At 45.0% G+C, this 19,231-nt stretch overlaps 1 protein-coding gene across 1 annotated transcript; it reads right to left on the reverse strand.

Moving 5' to 3' along the window:
• Nucleotides 1–1,416: 1,416 nt before the first annotated feature.
• On the reverse strand, nucleotides 1,417–18,614 carry CUNH7orf71 (chromosome unknown C7orf71 homolog). The gene is given in 4 exon segments (XM_021714896.1): nucleotides 1,417–1,743; nucleotides 1,746–1,782; nucleotides 6,712–6,774; nucleotides 18,508–18,614. Coding segments are annotated over 4 exon segments (534 nt in total).
• Nucleotides 18,615–19,231: the final 617 nt, after the last annotated feature.

Genomic DNA, 19,231 nt, shown 5'->3' on the forward strand with positions numbered 1-19,231 from the left:
GTACTACTCACAGTAGCAAAACATAGAACCAACCTAGGTGTCCGTCAGTGGTGGACTGGATGAGAGAAATGTGGTACATATATACAGTATACTGTGTGAATAGAATACTATGCAGCCATAAAAAAAGAGCAAAGTCATGTCCTCTGAAGCAACATGGATGCAGCTGGAGACCATCATCCTGAGCGAATGACCACAGAGACAGAAAACTGAATACTACATGATCTCCCTAATAAGCAAGAGCGAAACACTGAAGACACATGGGCACAAGGGTGGGAACAGCAGACACTGGGGCACTCATATAGGAGGGAGGTAGGTGGGTAGATATGTTAAGATTGAAAATACCCACTTGGTACCATGTCCACTGTCTGGGTGATGGGCTCAATAGTAACCAGCCTGCACATGTACCCCTTGAATCTAAAAAGAAAAGTTAAAAATAACTAAGAATAGTGAATCCAGGCTTGTTTCTGCCCTCAGGGGCTTCCATGCCAGGGGTGGGGGGAGGCAGTAAGCAAATACACAAACCAGCATGTGAGATAGTCTTTCAGATAAGTGCGCTGAAGAAGCACAAGCCAGGAAAAGTGGTCTAGTGTGGTCAGAGAAGGGCTCACCAGCCAGAGGAAACAGAGTGGGAAAACCGACCACCAGAGAAGGGCGACAGCAGGGCTGACCCAGTCGTCCTTGCCCAAATGATTGAGGTGGAAAGAAGCATGGTACCCATCTGCGCAGTCTCACATCCTTGTCTCCGTTTTTCTTTTCTCTTAAATATACTTGAAATACACTTTGGTCAATTCAAGAAAAACCAAGCCAAGGAATGATTGTTCCCGTTGCTTTTTATCCTAACATTCCCAGCTATAGCAATTCGAATCATCTTGACTTTGGTTTTTCAGATTGCTGCAGACAATTCAAGTTGAAAAACTTCAAGCTGGGTTATTTCCATCCATGCTGTATCTCGTGTTGGCCCATAGAATTGGGTACAACGTATGACTTTAGAATTACTGTATAATGCTCAGAGGTGTGAAACGCCATTTCGAGTAATGCCTTTCTTCAGTTAATATAGATAAATATTGATGGCAGGCAGCAGTAAAACAAGTCATTAAATTCTTCAGTGCAAGTGTGTCCCACACATTGCTGGAAGCTACAGAAATCACACCAGACTCCAAGGGAAACACCACGTGTGATTAGAGAGCACGCATATCTCTAGCCTTCTCCCTCCAAACTGGAATACAGGGGGCTTGGGGTGAGGCACGGGATCCAGCAGCAGGAAGAGACAGGCAGTGGGGGGTCGCTTGCCCTCTGATCTATTCTGTCCCCTGCTCTTTTCCCTCCCACCCTAATGAATCTGGGTGAACCAGAAACCCTTGAAAAACAGCAGTCAGCCACAAAACGGAGACCTGGTGCTCTGAAAACAAAGAAACTTTATATTGGGAACCCCATAAAGCCAGCTAAAGATTTGGAGGAGTCATAAACCCCTTCATCCGCTGCTGTTTCCACTGTTTGAGTCCGAACTCTGTCATGGTGATGCAGACCTTGGCTTCGGTCACACGGAGGCGTGGGGGTGTTTATGGGGCCAGATAACATGTTTGTTGGCCGAGTCTCAGGATGAAAAATGAAAGGAACCGTTTCCTCATTTTACGACACCATCCTCAAGGATTCCAGCCCTGTATAGATTTTGAAGCTCCGTGGTGTGGGATGTGCTTTCTTCAAGGTGTCTTTAATGGGCTCTGGGTTGTCAAAGACACCGTTCTGATAATGAGGCCGAGAGCTCCACGTGAGGAGAAAGCTCTGTAATGAGGGAGGAGGACAATTTGTTACAGTTATGTGGTTACTTGGCCATAATATCTTTTTGAGGTTTATTAAATCATATAAAATTTCAATTTACACTGTAATATTCTCTAAAAGATGGAGCACACAGAAGTAATAAGTATGACAACATTTCTTTCATTTATGAATCGTATTGTTGATTGCGTTAACACTGTCACATCCAGCAGTAGGATTATTTATGTCGGGACAGTAATTTTCTATCTCCAACTTAATTTTGTAAAAGTTAATTACAAATTAGAATAAAATGAATGCAGTTATGGAAGGCTGGGAATTGCTGAGATGGGATGTTATTGGGGAAAATATTTATGCAGGCTGTTCCTCGTGGAGATCACTGTGATGGAAACCCCGTGCTGGCAGGGCGCCCCGTGTCACCCATTTACTGGGTAAAGAGAAGCTCTTGGTTTTCTCTACCAAGAAATAGACTCTTTGGAAGAACACAGAGTGTCGCAGTGGTCATTCAAGTGAAACTCCTTCTTTTTCCAGTCTAGCAACTGGGGCCCGGACGGGTTACAAAACTTGCTGCAGTCACCAGCAAGGTCATGACAGTATGAGGTTGAGAATTCAAGGCCCCTGATACTAGGTCTATGAACGTTCATTCCATTTTAATGTGGATGTATATTTGTTTCTGCCCTAAATGTGATGGGAGAGGAGGTTTAAAGAAGGGGTAAAGTGTCTCCAAATTTCCCCATAAGCCAATCTACACCTGGGGAGATGGAAACTTGAAAAGCAAGTATCGCCTCCCATGGGGACCTTCTCAGTTGAACTCCTTTTCCGTCTTGCCTCTGCCATTGGTAACAGTAAAGTCTTTTGGATAGACTTTCTGCCACAGCAGCCCAGCAAAAGATCCAGTTACGACCCCGCAGGCATCTCTCCCGCCAACCCCAGCCCCCTAGAGAGAAAGGAGCACTAGGGATGAGCACCCACAAGGAAGTGACAGGAAGCGCGGGCCTCTGGGTATGAAACCCCGCCCTGCATGGACTTCCCCTGTCCTTTCTTCACAGGCTCTGTTCGCCTTCCCTGTGACTCCGTCAAGTGCATCTGTGCCTGGTTGCTGAGAAGGCCAGTGGGTTCACTGGCACCCACTTGTTCCCCACATTCACTCCACTCTTCTGTCAGATAATCTCCTTCCTTCTCCATCCTCACCACACACTTGACCCATGTGGTGGGAGGGGCTTTCGAAATCTCGTGATTGACTCGCTAGTTGAAAGACTTTTATATTTCGTTTTTAATAGAGCAAAAGTGACTCTAAATTTGTTAATATTCTTTAGGTTACATAGGACAAATTACAGATAAGTGAATCAGTAATGAAATTTGTAATGAGAATTTCTCAAGTATGAAATGTTGGCGCAAGGAAAGTTAATTGCAGGATTTTACAGCCATTATAGTTTATATCATAAATGCAAAAATGACTAGGGCCATTTAATTACAGTAGGAACACACTAAATTTTTATGGAGTGCCATTTTGTTAAAGAGGTACTCGGAGCATTAAGAGCAAATACTTCCTAACAGTGGGTCCAGGTAGCTTTCGAAACATCAAATAAATATGCTATTGCTACAAAATTGTTCCTTGGATACTATAATTGACACAATGACTAATGAGATGGGTTTACTCTCACAGCTTCACATACTCAATTTACAGTGTCTGAAAGTTATTTTTTCTGCCATCCACAGACCTGGAAGGAACGAGAAAAATCCCTCTTGGAAAACACTATCTCTGCTGCTTCTCTAATTAACCTTCAAAAATGCATTTTGAAATATAGAAGTTGGTGCCTGGCATAGAAATTGGATTGTCTCAGGAAAAAAAAAAAAAAGACCCAAGTGCTAATTTGTTCCTTATTAAATATCTGACATGTCAAAATTATAGGCAGTTAATGTTTGGGCGCCTTTCAGCAGAGCCTGGGAACAGCTCTACTTACAGGCCCAGCTCAGTAGGGCAGTGTGGGGTACCAGTTCCCCAGAAACCAGTACTGTCCTCACTGACTCCCAGCCCAGGCTGACCCTCTACCCCCAGCTCCTGTCCAGCCCAGGTTCTGTGGGCATCAAATTCCCTAGTATCTGGTGGAAGAAGGACACCTAGTTGGACAGACATGGGGTTCTGACCTCCCCATCCTTGTGAACTTGGGGGTTATACCCCCTCCTTGCCTTCTCAGCCCAGGCCTCAGAGCACCCAGAGTGGGAGAGATTTCGTGGGGAAAAGAACTGTATTCACTCTAGACTGCTGAAAATGTTTCAAATTATTTTGGAAACCAAGGAGGGCAGTATCTCTTTCCCTACCAACAGCAGATAAAAGGTAGACGTGGTCTCCCATGTTTAGCCAGAAAAGGTGAAATCAAGGACTGTTTCTTTGGAAAACCTGCATTCAAGACTCTGCTCGGCCATGTAGTAACTGTGAAACTCTGAGCTTCTGTCTGTGTAGGACGAAACACAAACTGTTTTTCCTCTTCCCTCACACCACAGCAACCAACACAGAAGTCTTCTGGAACCATGGATTTCTCCCATCAACAAGCAGGCAATCAGTCTCGCAGCTGACGACAGGGGTCCTCCATCCCAGCTCCCTCCCAACACTACCCACCTGGAGATGGCATTGAATCCCTCAAGTTGAAGCCCAGACCCACAAGATTGCTCCCATTTCTGATGCCAACCGGAAGCCCCAGGTTGTTTTACCTGTGCTTCTGACCGACTGGCTACAAATATGGGTACCCACGACCCCCTCCTTGGGTTTGATTAATATGCTGGAGCAGCTCACAGAACTCAGGGAAACACAGGTTAACTGGATATTACAAAGGATCCAGATGAAGAGACGGGCAGGACAAGGCACGTGGAAGGGGCGTGGAGCTCCAAGCCCTCCCAGGAGGAGGCTCCAGGAACCTCTGTCCTCAGCTCTCAGGAAACTCATTGTGCCCCATTCTCCTGGGCCTTTTAAGGAGACATCAGTGGACAGGCATGACGGAAGCATGGACAACCATGCAGAAATGGAATTGGACAGAAAGGATATGATTCAATACTAATAGATTTAGAGGGGAAGCCCAGCAAGGCCTCTGTTCAGGTTCTTCTTGGCCTCTCTGTGCAGTATTCCTTTCCCCAGGGTAAAGGGCTGGATCCTTCTAAAATTGAGGTCTCATGACCTCCAATCATGCAAGGTGGGTCAGAGAATTTCTTTATGGTCAGCTCCAAGACAGAAAGATGGGAGAAGATTCCTGCTTTGAGGAGAAAAAGAAGCAGTTTAAAGGAGGGCAAGAGAAGGTCAGAGAGAGAGGTTCTCTTTTCTGAGGCCTAAAGAGCCCAACATTATAACAAGGGCTACGAGAGTTATGGTCCAGGAACCGTGGATGAAAACATGTATATAAGTGAGGGGGACCCCGCCAAAATCCCGGAATTATCTTTTGGAAGACAGCCCCCTTGTAATACACTCAGAATTTGTTTATCTTGATCAAAAGCCACTCAAAGTTTTATCTGAAAGTTTTGAGAAGGTTGCACCACAGTTTGTGGAAGAAACATCACAAGTTGTGGCAAATAGGTGATTGGTTCCTCCACCATGACAATGTACCTGCCCATACCATGCTGAGTGTTCAGCAGTTTTTGGCTAAAAACAGCATGACCCCCGTGCTCCACCCTCCCTGTTCACCCAATCTCACCCAGAGAAACTTTTTTTTCCCTCCAATGAAAAAAGTCCTCAAGGGGAATTGTTTTGACGTGGAAGAGGTAAAACAAAAAGCAGAAGCACTAAAAGGCATCAAAATTGACGAGTTCAAAACGGTTTTGAGCAGTAGAAAAAGGGTCTCAATAGGTGTATTCTAGGATTTGGGGGGGTCCTCCTCATACAAAAAACTCATGTCACAGTGTTCTCATCATCAAAAGTAATAATGATACCAATTTCCCAGAGTTATTGTAAGACTCTGACAACTTGGTGAATAATTTGTAATTATAAAAGTAGGCTATCATGTTTGCAGCAGTATTATTCACAGTAGCCAAGGAATGGAAACAACCCAATGTCTATTAACCAATGAGTGGATATAAATGTGGCATAAACATTCGTCCCTTGGTATTCATGGGGGATTGTTTCTGGGACCTCACACAGACACCAAAATCCGAGGTTGCTCAAGTCCCTGACATAAAATGCATAGCATTTGCATGTAACCTATGCATATCCTCCCAAATACTTTACATCATCATACTTATATTACACAATGCAAATACTATTTAAGTAGTTGTTATACTGTGCTGTTTAGGGAATAATAATGAGAAAATCAGTCTGCACGTGTTCCATGCCGATGCAATTTTTTAAAAATATTTTTGATCCGCAGTTGGTTGCATCCACAGTTGCAGAACCCACAGGTATGCAGAGGGCTGACAGTACATCAAGAGAATATTAGTCAGCCCTAAAGAGCAGGGAAACTTGGACACACACTACAATTTGGATGCACCTTGAGGACATTGTGCTAAATGAAATAAGTCTATCATAAAAGGACAAATACTGTATGAGTTCACTTAAATGAGGTACCTAGGAGAATTACCTTTATAGAGAGAGAAAGTAGAATGGTGGCTGCCAGGGGCAGGGGTGTCAGTGTTTAATAGGTACAGAGTTTCAGGTTTTCATGATTAAAGGCTTCTGATAATAGATGGTGATAATGGTTGCACAACAATGTGAATGGACTTAGTGCTACTGACTGGACACTTAAAAATGGTTCAGATGGTGAACTTTAGGTTATGTGTCGTTACCACCATGGAAAATCATAATTTTTTTTAAAGCATAGGGCATCAGAGCTTCCGAATCTCGAGTTTATGCATCTAGGGTCCATGAATCTCCTCACAGTGCATGTAAAAAATTGTGTGAGCTATTTCTTCCCCTTAATTGTGTCTACACGACAAACTGTTCAAGAAAGAATTTACCCCTTCATTGTAGGAATAATTTAACCGTATCCTACATCATGCTCTCGACCCCATTGATTTAGTCTGTGAAAATGACGCAATGAGATCAGCAAGACTTAGGGAACAAGCAGATTCTGGCTGTGTTGGGCCGGAGCAGTGGGAGAGGTAGAAGGCAGATATTTGCAGCCAACCCAGGTGGTTGGGGAGATGACAGTACCAGGGACTGAGAAAATACACGTAAAACATCAATATGCATGTGACATTCATGATGGTCTTGACTATGCGGGGCAACCTCACATGTCATAGCATGGGTTGTTTTTTTTTTTTTTACAGTGGAAAACAGTGCCTTCCTAACACTCTCTTCTTGTGAGGTTTCAATGAGACACTGTTCAAAACACAGTGTGTCTGTGATCTGGAGGGTCAGCAGGCCCCAGGCAGCCTCTCAGCCCATGTCCTTGCTGGTGGATGAGTCTGCTAGACTGCCATCAATAGCCATGTTTCTTTTTGAGTTGGAATCTTACTCTGTCCGTCACCCAGGCCAGAGTGCAGTAGCACTCACAGCCACCCCAGCGTCGACCTGTTGGGCTCTGGTGATCCTTCCGCCTCAGCCTTCCAAGTAGCTGGAACTACAGGTGTGTGCTACCATGCCTGGCTAATTTTTTTATTTATTGTAGAGATAAGGTTTCACCAAGTTGCTCAGGCTGTTCTCGAATCCCTGGGCTGAGGCAAACCTCTCACCTCAGCCTCCCAAAGTGCTGGGATTACAGGCTTGAGCCACCACGTGCACCCAATGTAGTTTTCTTATATCCTTCCTATCATATCCCCTGATGTCACCGCCTTATTTAACCACAGTACAACTATCAAGAACTGGAAACTAACATTGTACAATAGAATCAACTGAACTACAGTTCATTTTAAGCCTATTTTTCTCACTAATGTCCTTTTTCTGTTTCTAATCCAGGATCCTAAATTTAGCTGTTACGTAGCCTTTTGCTATTATTTCTCCTTAGTCTTCTCCACTTGGTAACAACAGTTCCTTGGTCTTTCCTTGTCATTGACCTTGACTTTTATGCTTTGTTCTGATCAGCTCCACTATGGAATGTTCCTCAGTTTGGGTTTGTTCATGCCTTTCTATAAACAGAGAAAAGTTCTTCATTTTTAGCAGTGTGTCACTCAAGGGTCTCACGATGTCCACACCTTCTAACCGATGACATTTATTTTGATCACTTGATTAAGGTGGTGTCTGGGGGCTTCTCACTGTGGCTAAGTATCTGGGGTTGATACTTGGAGACTAAGCATAGCCTCCTTGTCCTCCAATGTTCACCCACTAACTTTAGCACCCATTGGTGAGTCTTGTCTGTAACATCCATTCTGTGATGTTTGCCTCGTGGCAATGCTGTTTCTTTCCTTCTTTCTATACTTATCCATTGGAATTCTATGGTGAAGAACAACTGTCTTTCCTTCACCGTTATTTATGTGCTTTTGGTTTGTTTGCTTATTTATCATTGTGAATATTTGCTTTATTCTAGTTTAAATTCAATGCTTTTGTTTATTTTATTCTAGCTTAAACGCAATGCTATCTTTATTTTGTTGCTCAGATGTTTTAGCTTGTAGCCCCTTCAAGTTAATTCCTGTGTTCTTTTGTAGATTCTCTCTCTCACTCTCAGTCTCTCTCTCTCTCTCTCTTTAACATTTTCTTATTTTCTGGCACCACAGGATGTTCCAGGCTCACCTTGTGGTTTTTCATGACATGGCTTAGGAGTCAGTCACTTCTTTGAAATTCCTGTTTCCTTTGACTAGATGGCGTGTAAAGACCAAGATCTGTGTTGCAGGTGTGTTCGTTGTTACTGGGGTGGTGTGTTGCTCTTAGACTCTCACAACAGAGAGGGCTACGTAACATATGCTCAGCCACACATACCTATCTCTATCTCTCACTTCTCTCTCTTCCTCCCTTGTTCAAAACCCATGAGTTTATATTGATACCTATGGTTCTAAACTAATGTCGCAGGATCATTTTGTACTTGTCCTTTTTCTTGTGACTCTGACTCTTGTTGTCCACAATATATTTACTTATTTGTTCAATCCACTGCAGTCGTCCCTTGGTATACAACTGGGAGATTGTACCAGTTAGACCTGCAAGACTCATGAATACAAAAAGTCTGCCCTCCCTATCCGAGGGTTTTGCATCCCTTGAATACTGTATTTTTAAATCATGTTTGGTTGAAAAATATCCATGTATTTGACCCAAGCAGCTTAAACCCATGTTGTTTTAGTTTTGGGGTTCATATTTGAATTTAAAGTCTATAATCCATTTGAATGTACATCATGTAATTTCAGAACTGCCAGTCCCTATTGCTATGAGAAGCACTTTTCCTAACCAGATCACAGCATTTATGCACAGTTCCGTGTCTTCAGCCTTGCAGTATTCAATTAGAATACTGTTTCAGTTTTTCAAATTAGCTACTTTTCTCTTTAATGTAGTCACCGTATTTATTAGCAGTTGAGTCGAATTCATTTGTTAGTGTTTGTATCCCATTGTGGGTTCCTCCCCATATCCAGTGGCTTTGAATTATTTGCTTATTTTGGGAAGTATGGAAGTATTGCTATTGTCTAAGAGTCAGATCTGTGCAAAAAACTGTACACAGAGAAGGATCCCTCCCCCCTCACCTCTCACTTTCCCACCCGCTTTCTGCAGGTAACCAACACCTTTAGTTTCTGACTTATCTTTTCTGTATTTCTTTATACAAGTGAGAAGACACCTGGGTATTTTCTTATATCCTCTTCTTTATTACATGAAGCATAGCATACTATAAATGTCTTTTGTAGCTTGCTTTTTTCACTGAACTGTAGCACATGAGTTCTTCCTTTCTTCAAAATGAACCATGAGTTTCAAAAGGCTGAGAAATGTTAGGTGGGCTGGTCAATCTTAAACCACTCTAAAGTAGAAAATTCTAAATAAAGGACTAGAATGGTCTACTAGTCTAGAGGACTATTCTAGAAAGACTGACGTGTCCTTGCTTTCAACAATCCTACAAGGGAACTAAGAAGACAAAATATGTACGCATAGAAAAAAAATAACCATCTGGGAAGAATCCCATCTTCATGATCTGCCAGGAGAAAAATTATCAGATGGTGACAACTTTGTCAAAGAAATTCTAGTTGGAAATCAAGCAAAGCAATAATGATATGAGGCCACTGAAAACACCTGACTTTAGAGAAATCCAGAAGTTCAGCTAAAACTGATCCAGCTCTGGCTTGCTGGGGTCTTGTTGTCACTTAACTTTCCATAGTGCATTGACTGAATGGGTCCCTTATGTCAATGTTTCTCAGACTTCAGTGTGCACACAAATGACCTGGGGATCTTGTTAAAATGCAGATTCTGCTTCAGTGGGTCTGAGATGGGGCCTAAGATCCTGCATTTTCAACAAGCTCCCAGGTCATACTGATGCTGTTGGTTCATGGACCACACGCTGAACAGACAGACCTTGTGTGGTGTCTATGTCTCGAGTTCCAAGAAGCAGCTCTTAGATAGGGAATCAATATGCTTGTCCACAACACGCATGCCCGTGTATACACACACACACACACACACACCACAAAATCCCAAGAAAACCTAACTTATAACTCTAGGTTTGCAGTCTCCCGTTTACTGAGCACTCTGAAATTCCTGATCTTATTAGAAGACAACAATTTTTTTAAAAGTTAAAATATGTTTACTGATGCATAGGATTCGCTGTAAAACAAAAGCTTTATATCTGCTGAAAAGTCAATCCATAACCTTTATAGATACTCCTGCTGTGCAAAGCAGATTAGATGCAGGTATTTGCTGAGCTTTTCCAACACGTGCATGCTGTATTGAAATTGAAATAACCTTAGCTCTGGTGGATTTTGATTTTAGTTCTATCTAGGCAGGATTAATTAGACCTTGGACTTCTCCATGATAGTGATCAGTATGGAACACCAGACTGACTCTGCAAAGCACTCTCCGACCCATTGCTGGTATCCTGAATTGTGTTCTTGTTCATGCATGTCGAATATACTCGCCCGCGCATTACAGATCCCTGGAGTCTCTAAAAATATTTTTATATAATATGTATGCTTTTAAGTCCAAGGAAGACAGGAAGCATATTTTCACACCAGCTTCAGGCACCTATACTAAGAAAGTACAGGTTGTAAAAGAATATTTTGTGGTCAGTGTCAACATCTAAGTGTCAGCACACGTATTCGACAGCACACTTAGTACATAAATAGAAATTCACTCAAATGTACCTGGAAGAAGAAAATATTTGATAGGTTTAGCAGAAGACTCTTGCCCAAATGAGATGTCTTTGGGACCCGGGGCATGCTGTTATCTACAAAACAAGACCTGGCTTGACTTTGCTTGAGATACCACTCATGGTTTCTTAGAAGATACTGCTGATGTCACACAAGCATCCCATACAGTCTTGGAATCAGCCATTTTTTTTCCTTCACCCACACGGCCTCAATGATATTTGCTTATCTAGCCTGATAGCATCTGTGATTCTGGGGTTCTGAGGGTATTCTTTGCATATGGTGTCTCAAAGCCTTTCCCTACTTTCCATTCTTGTAGGCACTCCCTAACCCAGGTCCCCTTTCTCCCATCTAAGACATTGCAACAGCCTCCCACCTGCCCCAGCAGCCTCAACTTTGAACTCCTGTCTGAAGGCCGGGTCTGGTGACTCATATCTGTAATTCCAGCACTTTGGGAGGCCAAGGTGAGAGGATCGCTTGAGCCTAGGAGATTGAGACCAGTCTGGGCAACTTGGCGAGACCTGATCTCTACAAAATAAAAAAAAAAAAAAAAAAGCCAGCCGGGCTCGGTGGCTCAGCCTGTAATCCCAGCACTTCGGGAGGCCGAGGCAAATGGATTGCCTGAGCCCACAGGTTCGAGACCCGCCTGGGCAACTTGGCGAGACTTCGTCTTTACAATAAATCAAAAATTTGCCAGGCGTGGTAGCGCACTCCTGTAGTTCCAGCTACTTGGAAGGCTGAGATGGAAGGACCACCAGAGCCCAGTAGGTTGAGGCAGTAGTGGCCGGGAACGTGCCGCTGCACTCCAGCCTGGGTGAAGAGTGAGACTCCAACTCAAAAACAAAAAACCTAAAAACTCCCATCCAAGTCACTGTCTAAAGAAACTCCCTAAGCACAATTTTGAGCATGTCACAGTTGCCCCCTCCAGCACCTCCCATAGGCCACCAGATAGAGAGCAGATTTCTCCACAGGGCCTCAGTCCAGCCTTCCATCATGTTCTCCTGTGCCCACCTGGTCTCTGCTCCAGACCACCTCTCCCTTCCCCTTTTCAAACCCCTCCTCTCGGCCCAGGTTCTCATCCCTCCCCATGCTCAGTCTCTGCCTGCTAGATCTCACTTACCTCCCAGAGTCCATCCTTCCACCCCTGGCCCTCTCTTGATCCCACAAATGGAGATTATTTCTATTCCTACAAACTTTTCAACCTATGTGGCACCGCATTCTGCCTTGTGTGACAGTGACTGGGGTACTTGTCTTGGTCTTGTCTCCGAACTAGTCCATGTGGTTGTCACCACGGCAGGATTATACTTCCAGGTCCCTCTGGGTGTGGATGGGGCCATGGGCTTGGCATAGACAGTGCATGGAGTGGAAGTGCTGTGCATCCTTTCAGGGACGAGCATTTAACTCCTGAAGTGAGACTTCCATCTCTCTCTCTTCCCTCTCCTTGGAGACCTTCAGTGTTGAGGTGGTGGCTGTTTCGTCAGCCCGGGCCCTCGAGTGACAATGGTGCACAGAGCCCCCAACTGACCTGCAATAGACACGTAGCATGAATGAAAAATAAAGTTGCTATTTTAAGTCACTGATGGTCTGAGGTTGTTACCACAGCAAAACCTACTCCCATGGGCTGTTAATCTGTGCAAGTAGGAATTTTGTCTTCTGACTTGAAATGTCTGTGACGTCTAACATGGGCTTGATGTAATGGGAAGACAGAAATTACTTGTGGAATCTCATTGAACCATACCATATTCAGGGTAAAATGATAAGGCAAGACTATCCATGAGGAGGCGCTCTGGAGTCAGGTAGCCATTTCTTAGCTTCGCAATTTGGGCAAGCAAACCCCCTTCCCCATGCTTTGGTTTCCCCACTCGTGAAGGGAATGAAAATACACTCTCCATGACAGGGCTGATGCACAGATGACATGACACAATGCGTATTCACATGGAAACCGTCAACAAATGCTAGCTATTATTATTATTATTGGTATTATGATCAGTCTACACAAGTGACATTTACTGCCACTTAACTACAGGGCTGGGCAAAGAAGAAATATCTGGAAATCAAGTACCATGAGGATTGGAGCCCTAGTGGGCAGGGGTGAGAAGCCTGGGAATTGCAGTATCTTACATGGAGGCCTGCATAGGAACCAATTTGGAAGAGAGACTGGCTAACCTGTGACCCAGGCTGCTGGCTTCCCCCAGTCCACTGACTTTAGGCAATCCAGGGGCCCAACTCCCCACAACGGAGGCCAGGGGAATCCACCAGGCTGGCAGCAGCCTCCTGAGGCCCTGAAGTCATGCATGGCCTGGTGGGCTCTAACCACATCTGCTCTCTCTGGGGCCCCAACTTTAAAGATGTGTGTGTTGCTACCAGAGATGGAGCATGAGCTAATGTCACCAGCAGGGAAGAGTAATAAGCAAGTGTGTTAATTATGACTAATTAGTCTTATATTCTTATCTCTAATCATTTCTTAAAACCAAAGAAGTCATTATAGTGAATTGTGAATTCAATGTGAGATGTATTTGAATTTTTACATATGGCTACATTTCACATGTCATGCATTCATCAGGATTCTAGACACAATATTTTTATGTGGTTACCAATAGTCACACCTAAGTCTCACTTAAGCTATGATTATCCTTGTTAATTCCAGAAATTACACAGAACTCAAATTTCCTCCTTCGTATTTATCACATGGAGTGCTCACTGTGGGTTGGGTATGCTTCCTACCCCCAAGAGTAGTTTGGGCAAATGGCTAGCTTGGTAACTTAGAAGAATTCAAAGACACAGAAGTGGTTTATTTTTAGAGGCTATTAGGGTTCTGTGGTTGGCCCTATTGAGTATTTGCATTGTTGATTTCTTTGAACACAAAGAAGAGATGTTTATCAAGTTCATGGACATAGTATACCTGTATCTAGGAGAAGTAACACGTTTATAGGTGGCGTGATCAGAATTCAAAATGTCCTCAACAGGCTGAAGCACAAATGAAAAAATGACAAGAAAACTAATAAAAATAAATGCAAAGTCCTGCATTTAGGTACACGGAGTCAGCTACTCAAATGCAATCACAATGGTTCATATGAAAAAGACTTGTGGGTTTTAGTTGACTCTGAGCTTAAAGTGTTGGCACTTTAATGTTCAGGGCTAACTAACATGAACGTTTGCTGCTCTTTTGAAATCAATGTTGGGCCGCAATGACCCTGTTGTGGAGGACTGTGGAGTTCAAACGAATGCCTCAGAAGAGAGAAATGTCTGTGGGGGCGGGTATCAAGATGGCAAAGTGCCCACAAACAGTCTAACTTAAGAAATACTTACAACAGAAAAAGAAACAACCCCAAAATATTATAGATGTGTTCAAAACTGCCAAGGACTGTGAAGTTAAAAATGGAGAGCACAGGTTCTGTCTGTTCCAGAGCCCAAATGCCAATGTAACATGAGGTACTTCTCAGGACTGTGTCTTCCAGTGGTGACACAGGGGCTTGGGCTGGCATGAGCTTCTCGTCTTTGTCCCTGGAAATTTTCATGGCAAGGTGGCCTTGGCATCCCCCAGACATATGCATAGGAGAGAAAAAGGCTCTCTTCTTGGTGCCTACCCTTCATGGCACCTATGTTCTTGCACAGGACAGACTTCTGTCACGGAATTTTCTGTTTCCTTCTAAGAACACGCTTCTAATTTTATCAAGGAAGGTAGTGGGGAAAAAATGGGATTTGCATTATACGTATTTGCCCTGCAACTGCATTGGGTATAAAACATATATTTACAAGAACAAAAAGGTTAGTCATACACAAGCTTTGAGCTCTCTTGCCAATGGAGAGCCCAGACCTTGCCACGTGATGTCACAGGCACAAGGAGCCGGGATTGTCTCACAGGTTGCCATCGGAAGAAATCGGGATGGAAGCATGACCAGTCCATGTAGTCTCCTCCATGCTGCCATATCCCAGCCCACTGGACAACAGATTAGTTGAAATTTCAGCAGGAAGGAAGTTGATGTGACTCTTCCCCCCCATAATAGATGCTCTGTTGAGTAGTGTGTGCCGTGCTGTGACAATTCATTCCTGCACTTGTGACAGGACCGCCGGCTGATTTCACTATGCTCAATTAGGAAAAAACGCATATTTTAATCTGCCCTGTGGTGAGGTAACACTTTCCTCGGTGGTCTTGGCAGACCGGTCATTTAACCATTTAGGTGGGTAGTGGTGCCTGCTCCAGCCTGTCATTCTGGTGCCAGCAGCCTTGCTAGTCTTGTTTGGTTGCCAACACTACCCGGGTTTCAGAGGACAAACAATTAAAGACCACTCCATCATTCTTGCAGCCACAGTGCTGCGGCCCGGCCCTCTTCAGCAGTGGCCGCCATCCTGGCTGTTAGAGACAGGCTGAGTGCTGTGTACACAGCATGGTGAGTGCCTCTCTCTCCTTCTTGGCCTGGGGGTGGGGAGCTCAGCATGGAAGCTACCCAGGGCCTTTCTGCCCCAGGCTGGGAACAACACTCAGGGCCTGCCTTTGCTGGAATTGGGGAGGCTGTGCTGGCCACCGGTTCACCTCTGGCGTTGGAGACCAGACCCATCCTGTTAGGCTCACTGATGACAATTCCTTGAACTGGCCAGGCCCACTAAACCATGGCCTCCAGCACCTTTATGGAGAGCAAAATTATGCTTTTTTAAAAAATTATTTTTTGCCTAGGCACAGTGGCTCATGTCTGTAAGCCCAGCACTTTGGGCGGCCGAGGCAAGAGGATTACTTGAGCCCAGGAGTTCGAGATCAACCTGGGCAACATAGTGAGACCTCATCTTTACAAAAAATTAAAAAATTAGTTGGTGTGGTGGCTCATGCCTGTAGTCCCAGCTACTTGGGAGGCTGAGGCAGAAGGATCGCCTGAGCCCAGTAGGTGGAGGCTGTGGTGAGCTGGGTTGATGCCACTGCACTGTAGCCTGGGTGACACAGCAAGACTTCAACTCAAAATAATAATAATAACAATTATTATTATTATTATTAAATGCATGAGATGATCTCCTTAACATCTATTCTTCCTTTCTTTCCCCCTTCTTTTTTTCTCTCTGACCTTCAGATCCCTTGATTCTTCAAGTCTATACACAGCATCTTGGACGGAGGTGGGGTGAGTCCAGGAAGCCCATCACAGCTGAGCCCCCCATCCTGGAGAAGACACTTGGAAAGGTGCTTCTGAGACTTAGACAGACCTGGAATTTGGTCTTGGAGGTTTCACTAACCTGTTTATGTTATTTCACCTCTCTTAAGTCATAATTTTTCTCATTTTCAAATGGGAAGAATGACAGTCCTGGTCTCGCTGGGTGTCTGAGAATGATATACACAGATGCTGATGCTGATCCACCTCTTTCCCTGGTTCCCAGGTAGCACTGAGATAGGCACCTCATTTAATTCATGTAAACACCCGATAATTAGTCCAACTAGCTCCCATACAGGCGGAGACTGATCCCAACCCCACAGAGCTAGGGAAGAGCTCAGCGCTGGGCCAGGGCTTAGCACTGGATAAAGGTTTGCTTTACTAACTCCCAAACCTCAAAAAGGTCTGGACAGAGAGAAGGCAAGAGCCCTGGGAGGGCGGAATTTCACCATGCCAAAGTTGAGTGCCCCTTCTCCATCAATAAAAGTCAAGCAACTTCTCAGAGCCAAGTGCCATTTTGAAAATAGGAAGGATCTCCAGAATTTTCATTGTTCCCGCTTTTTGAGCCCACTCTTCTCAAATGGTTTCTTCCAACTCTGCAGCTGACAGCCTGGGGTGGGCCTCAAGCCATTAGCTGAGCCCAAGTCCAGATGCTCTGGGTTTCGTGGGTGGAGCCAAAGTTACTGAGCCCTTTGTGTGAACTTGCTAAGGACCAAGACCAGGCCATGGGGTGGGGATCAGACAACCGTAAATTCTGTGCAAGATCACCCATTTCTGATTCTCTCATAGAGCCTGTGACTTGTTGCTTCAAGGGCCCTTCACTAAATCACCACTACTCAGGGGCAGGAGGCACCAGCCCCCAAATCCAGGGCTGCTTCTCTAAGTAGGGGTCACAGGCACACACTAGCCTCTTCCTTTCCTCCTCACTTCCTTCTTGGCCTAGCAAATCAGCATTAAAGGATCACGGTCTCTAAAGGAGTCCCAGGGTCCCATTGGTGAGGCTGAAGAGGAGAAACCAACATCAGGCCCACCCACGTCTCCCCTGAAATGGGTGGGGCCGCCACAAGGCATGCTGGGCGACCAGGCCAACAAGTTGAACGTTCCAGGCCGTCATTTTCACCAGGCACCGCAAGACTTCTTTCTAGAGATGAGTGTGTCCATTCTTCCTTGCTGCAAAATTAATCCTCATAGCTGCACGGCCTTTCCTATGAGACCTGAAACTGTCTCCCACTGGTACCACTTTTCCTGCAACGAATCCCTGTTTTGGGGCTGTGTCACATTCGTGTTTCCACGGGTAGATACGTGTGACTTAGTTTGGGGGATGGGAATGGGTTCTGCACTTGAACTTGTAGAATGCCTCTTGGAGCCTGCCCCGGGAGCCCCCAACTCAGAGCATTTTCTTCTGTGGAGGGCCCAGGCTCCTTGAGGAAAAGTTACTGCAAACTCAGCAGGCCAAGACCCCTCCAAAACTGCTTTGGAACACCTCATTTCTTATTCACTTTGTACATGGTGTGATTTATTTTCCTTTAAAGTTTAATCTGGGGCATTGCCCTGCTAAAAATGAGCGGAAAGGAGAGAATGAGTCATCACGTGTGCTCCATCTAGGCTCAGAGTGGGGCGGTGTGCTCAGAATGCCCCGGAGCGTGGTTTAATGCTCTGCTGTTATCATCTTAAAATCTGAAAAAATTTTTTTAACAAAGTGGTCACAAATTACATAGCAGGTCCTGAAGAGAACAAATATTTATTGTGCACTTACTGCATTCTAGGGCAATGGCTCTCAAATTTTGCTGCTCGTTAGAATCATCTGGGAAAGATTTGAAATCTTGCTGCCCAGGTCAAACTTCAGACCCCTGAATCAGAACGTCTTAGAGTGGAAGCCAGGTCTCAATATTTTCTGAAGATCTCCAGCCGTCCTGATTTTAATGCAGCAAAGCTTGGGGGCCACTGTTCCAGGCCATGCGTGATAATGTTATTACTTACATTAAGCAGATAAGGATAAGGACACCGAGGCCCAGAGATGTTGAGCAGTGTGCCCAAACTCACACCCTGTCACAGAAGATGTCAGGATCTGAACCCAATCCAATCTGACTCTATACCTCAGTTCTTTCCATTCAACCACACGACTTAACCAGCCTAGTCTGCTGTCAGCTAAATGTGGCCATTCTTGGATTCTGCCAGTTTCTGAATACTGAGAATTCTGTGTGGGACGTGTGGGCAGATATCCAAAAGCTTCCCACAGCTTGCCAAGCCGCAACCACCTGGAGCTGATTCTGCTCTGAAGAGATGTTTCTGAGTGTTTCCCTGCTGAAGACTGCCATCCCCTCAGGGAAAGACACCTCCTTTCAGCGAGAGTCATCTGGCCTCTTCGAGAATGCTCTGCATTTGCCCTTCACGGGGTACCACTCTCTACCTCCTCCTCGACCCATCATGGGCTACTTCAGAGCCCCTGAGTCTGTAGGACATCAGAGTCAACTCTGTTCCTATGCAAGCATCACTGACATCTGCTTGTTCTTTCATGTTTGCCTTTTTCTAAACAAGGACTTTTGCACAAATCCCCAGAATTTCTTTCCCTTCACATTTACTTGCTCCATGTCCAATTCCTGTTTCTGACCCAAGTTTTCCCCTCTGCCTGGGCCAACCCAGCCCAGGTTGGCTTGATGTGGGGGCTGGGGTGGGGGACAGGAGTGGGGATCTGGTGGCTCTGGGGCTGCCACTATGCCTTCAGCTGCAGATGTGGCCTCCTGTGAAGCCACCCTCTTTTCAATATGCTTCTTGCTACCACACCTCTGCCCCTGGTGGGATACACCCAACCTAGGAAAACAGCAAACATGTTGGGAAAACCTCCTCTCACCTACAAAGGCAAGATTTCCGGAAGGTACCAACAGGCCTATGAGATGACAGGCCACAGCCCCTCAGCACCCAAGCGTGTGGCTTGGAAGCCATGCGTCCTCACAGCCTGAGGTGAGTTTTCTGAGCTTGGCTTTCTCTCTCTCTCCCCCGCCCCACCCCCCGTGGAAGTTTGAGCTTTCTTCTCTCTTGTGCCCATGTGATTAAATGGCCAAGGTGGATTCCTTGTGCCACCATCAGTTCAGATCCTTCCAAGTGGGGATGCTGGGGGCTTCCGAGGGCATGGA

This window comes from Carlito syrichta, unplaced genomic scaffold (genome assembly GCF_000164805.1).
Source record: "Carlito syrichta isolate Samal-C Ts95f unplaced genomic scaffold, Tarsius_syrichta-2.0.1 Scaffold305867, whole genome shotgun sequence".
NCBI classification, from domain to species: Eukaryota; Metazoa; Chordata; class Mammalia; order Primates; family Tarsiidae; genus Carlito; species Carlito syrichta.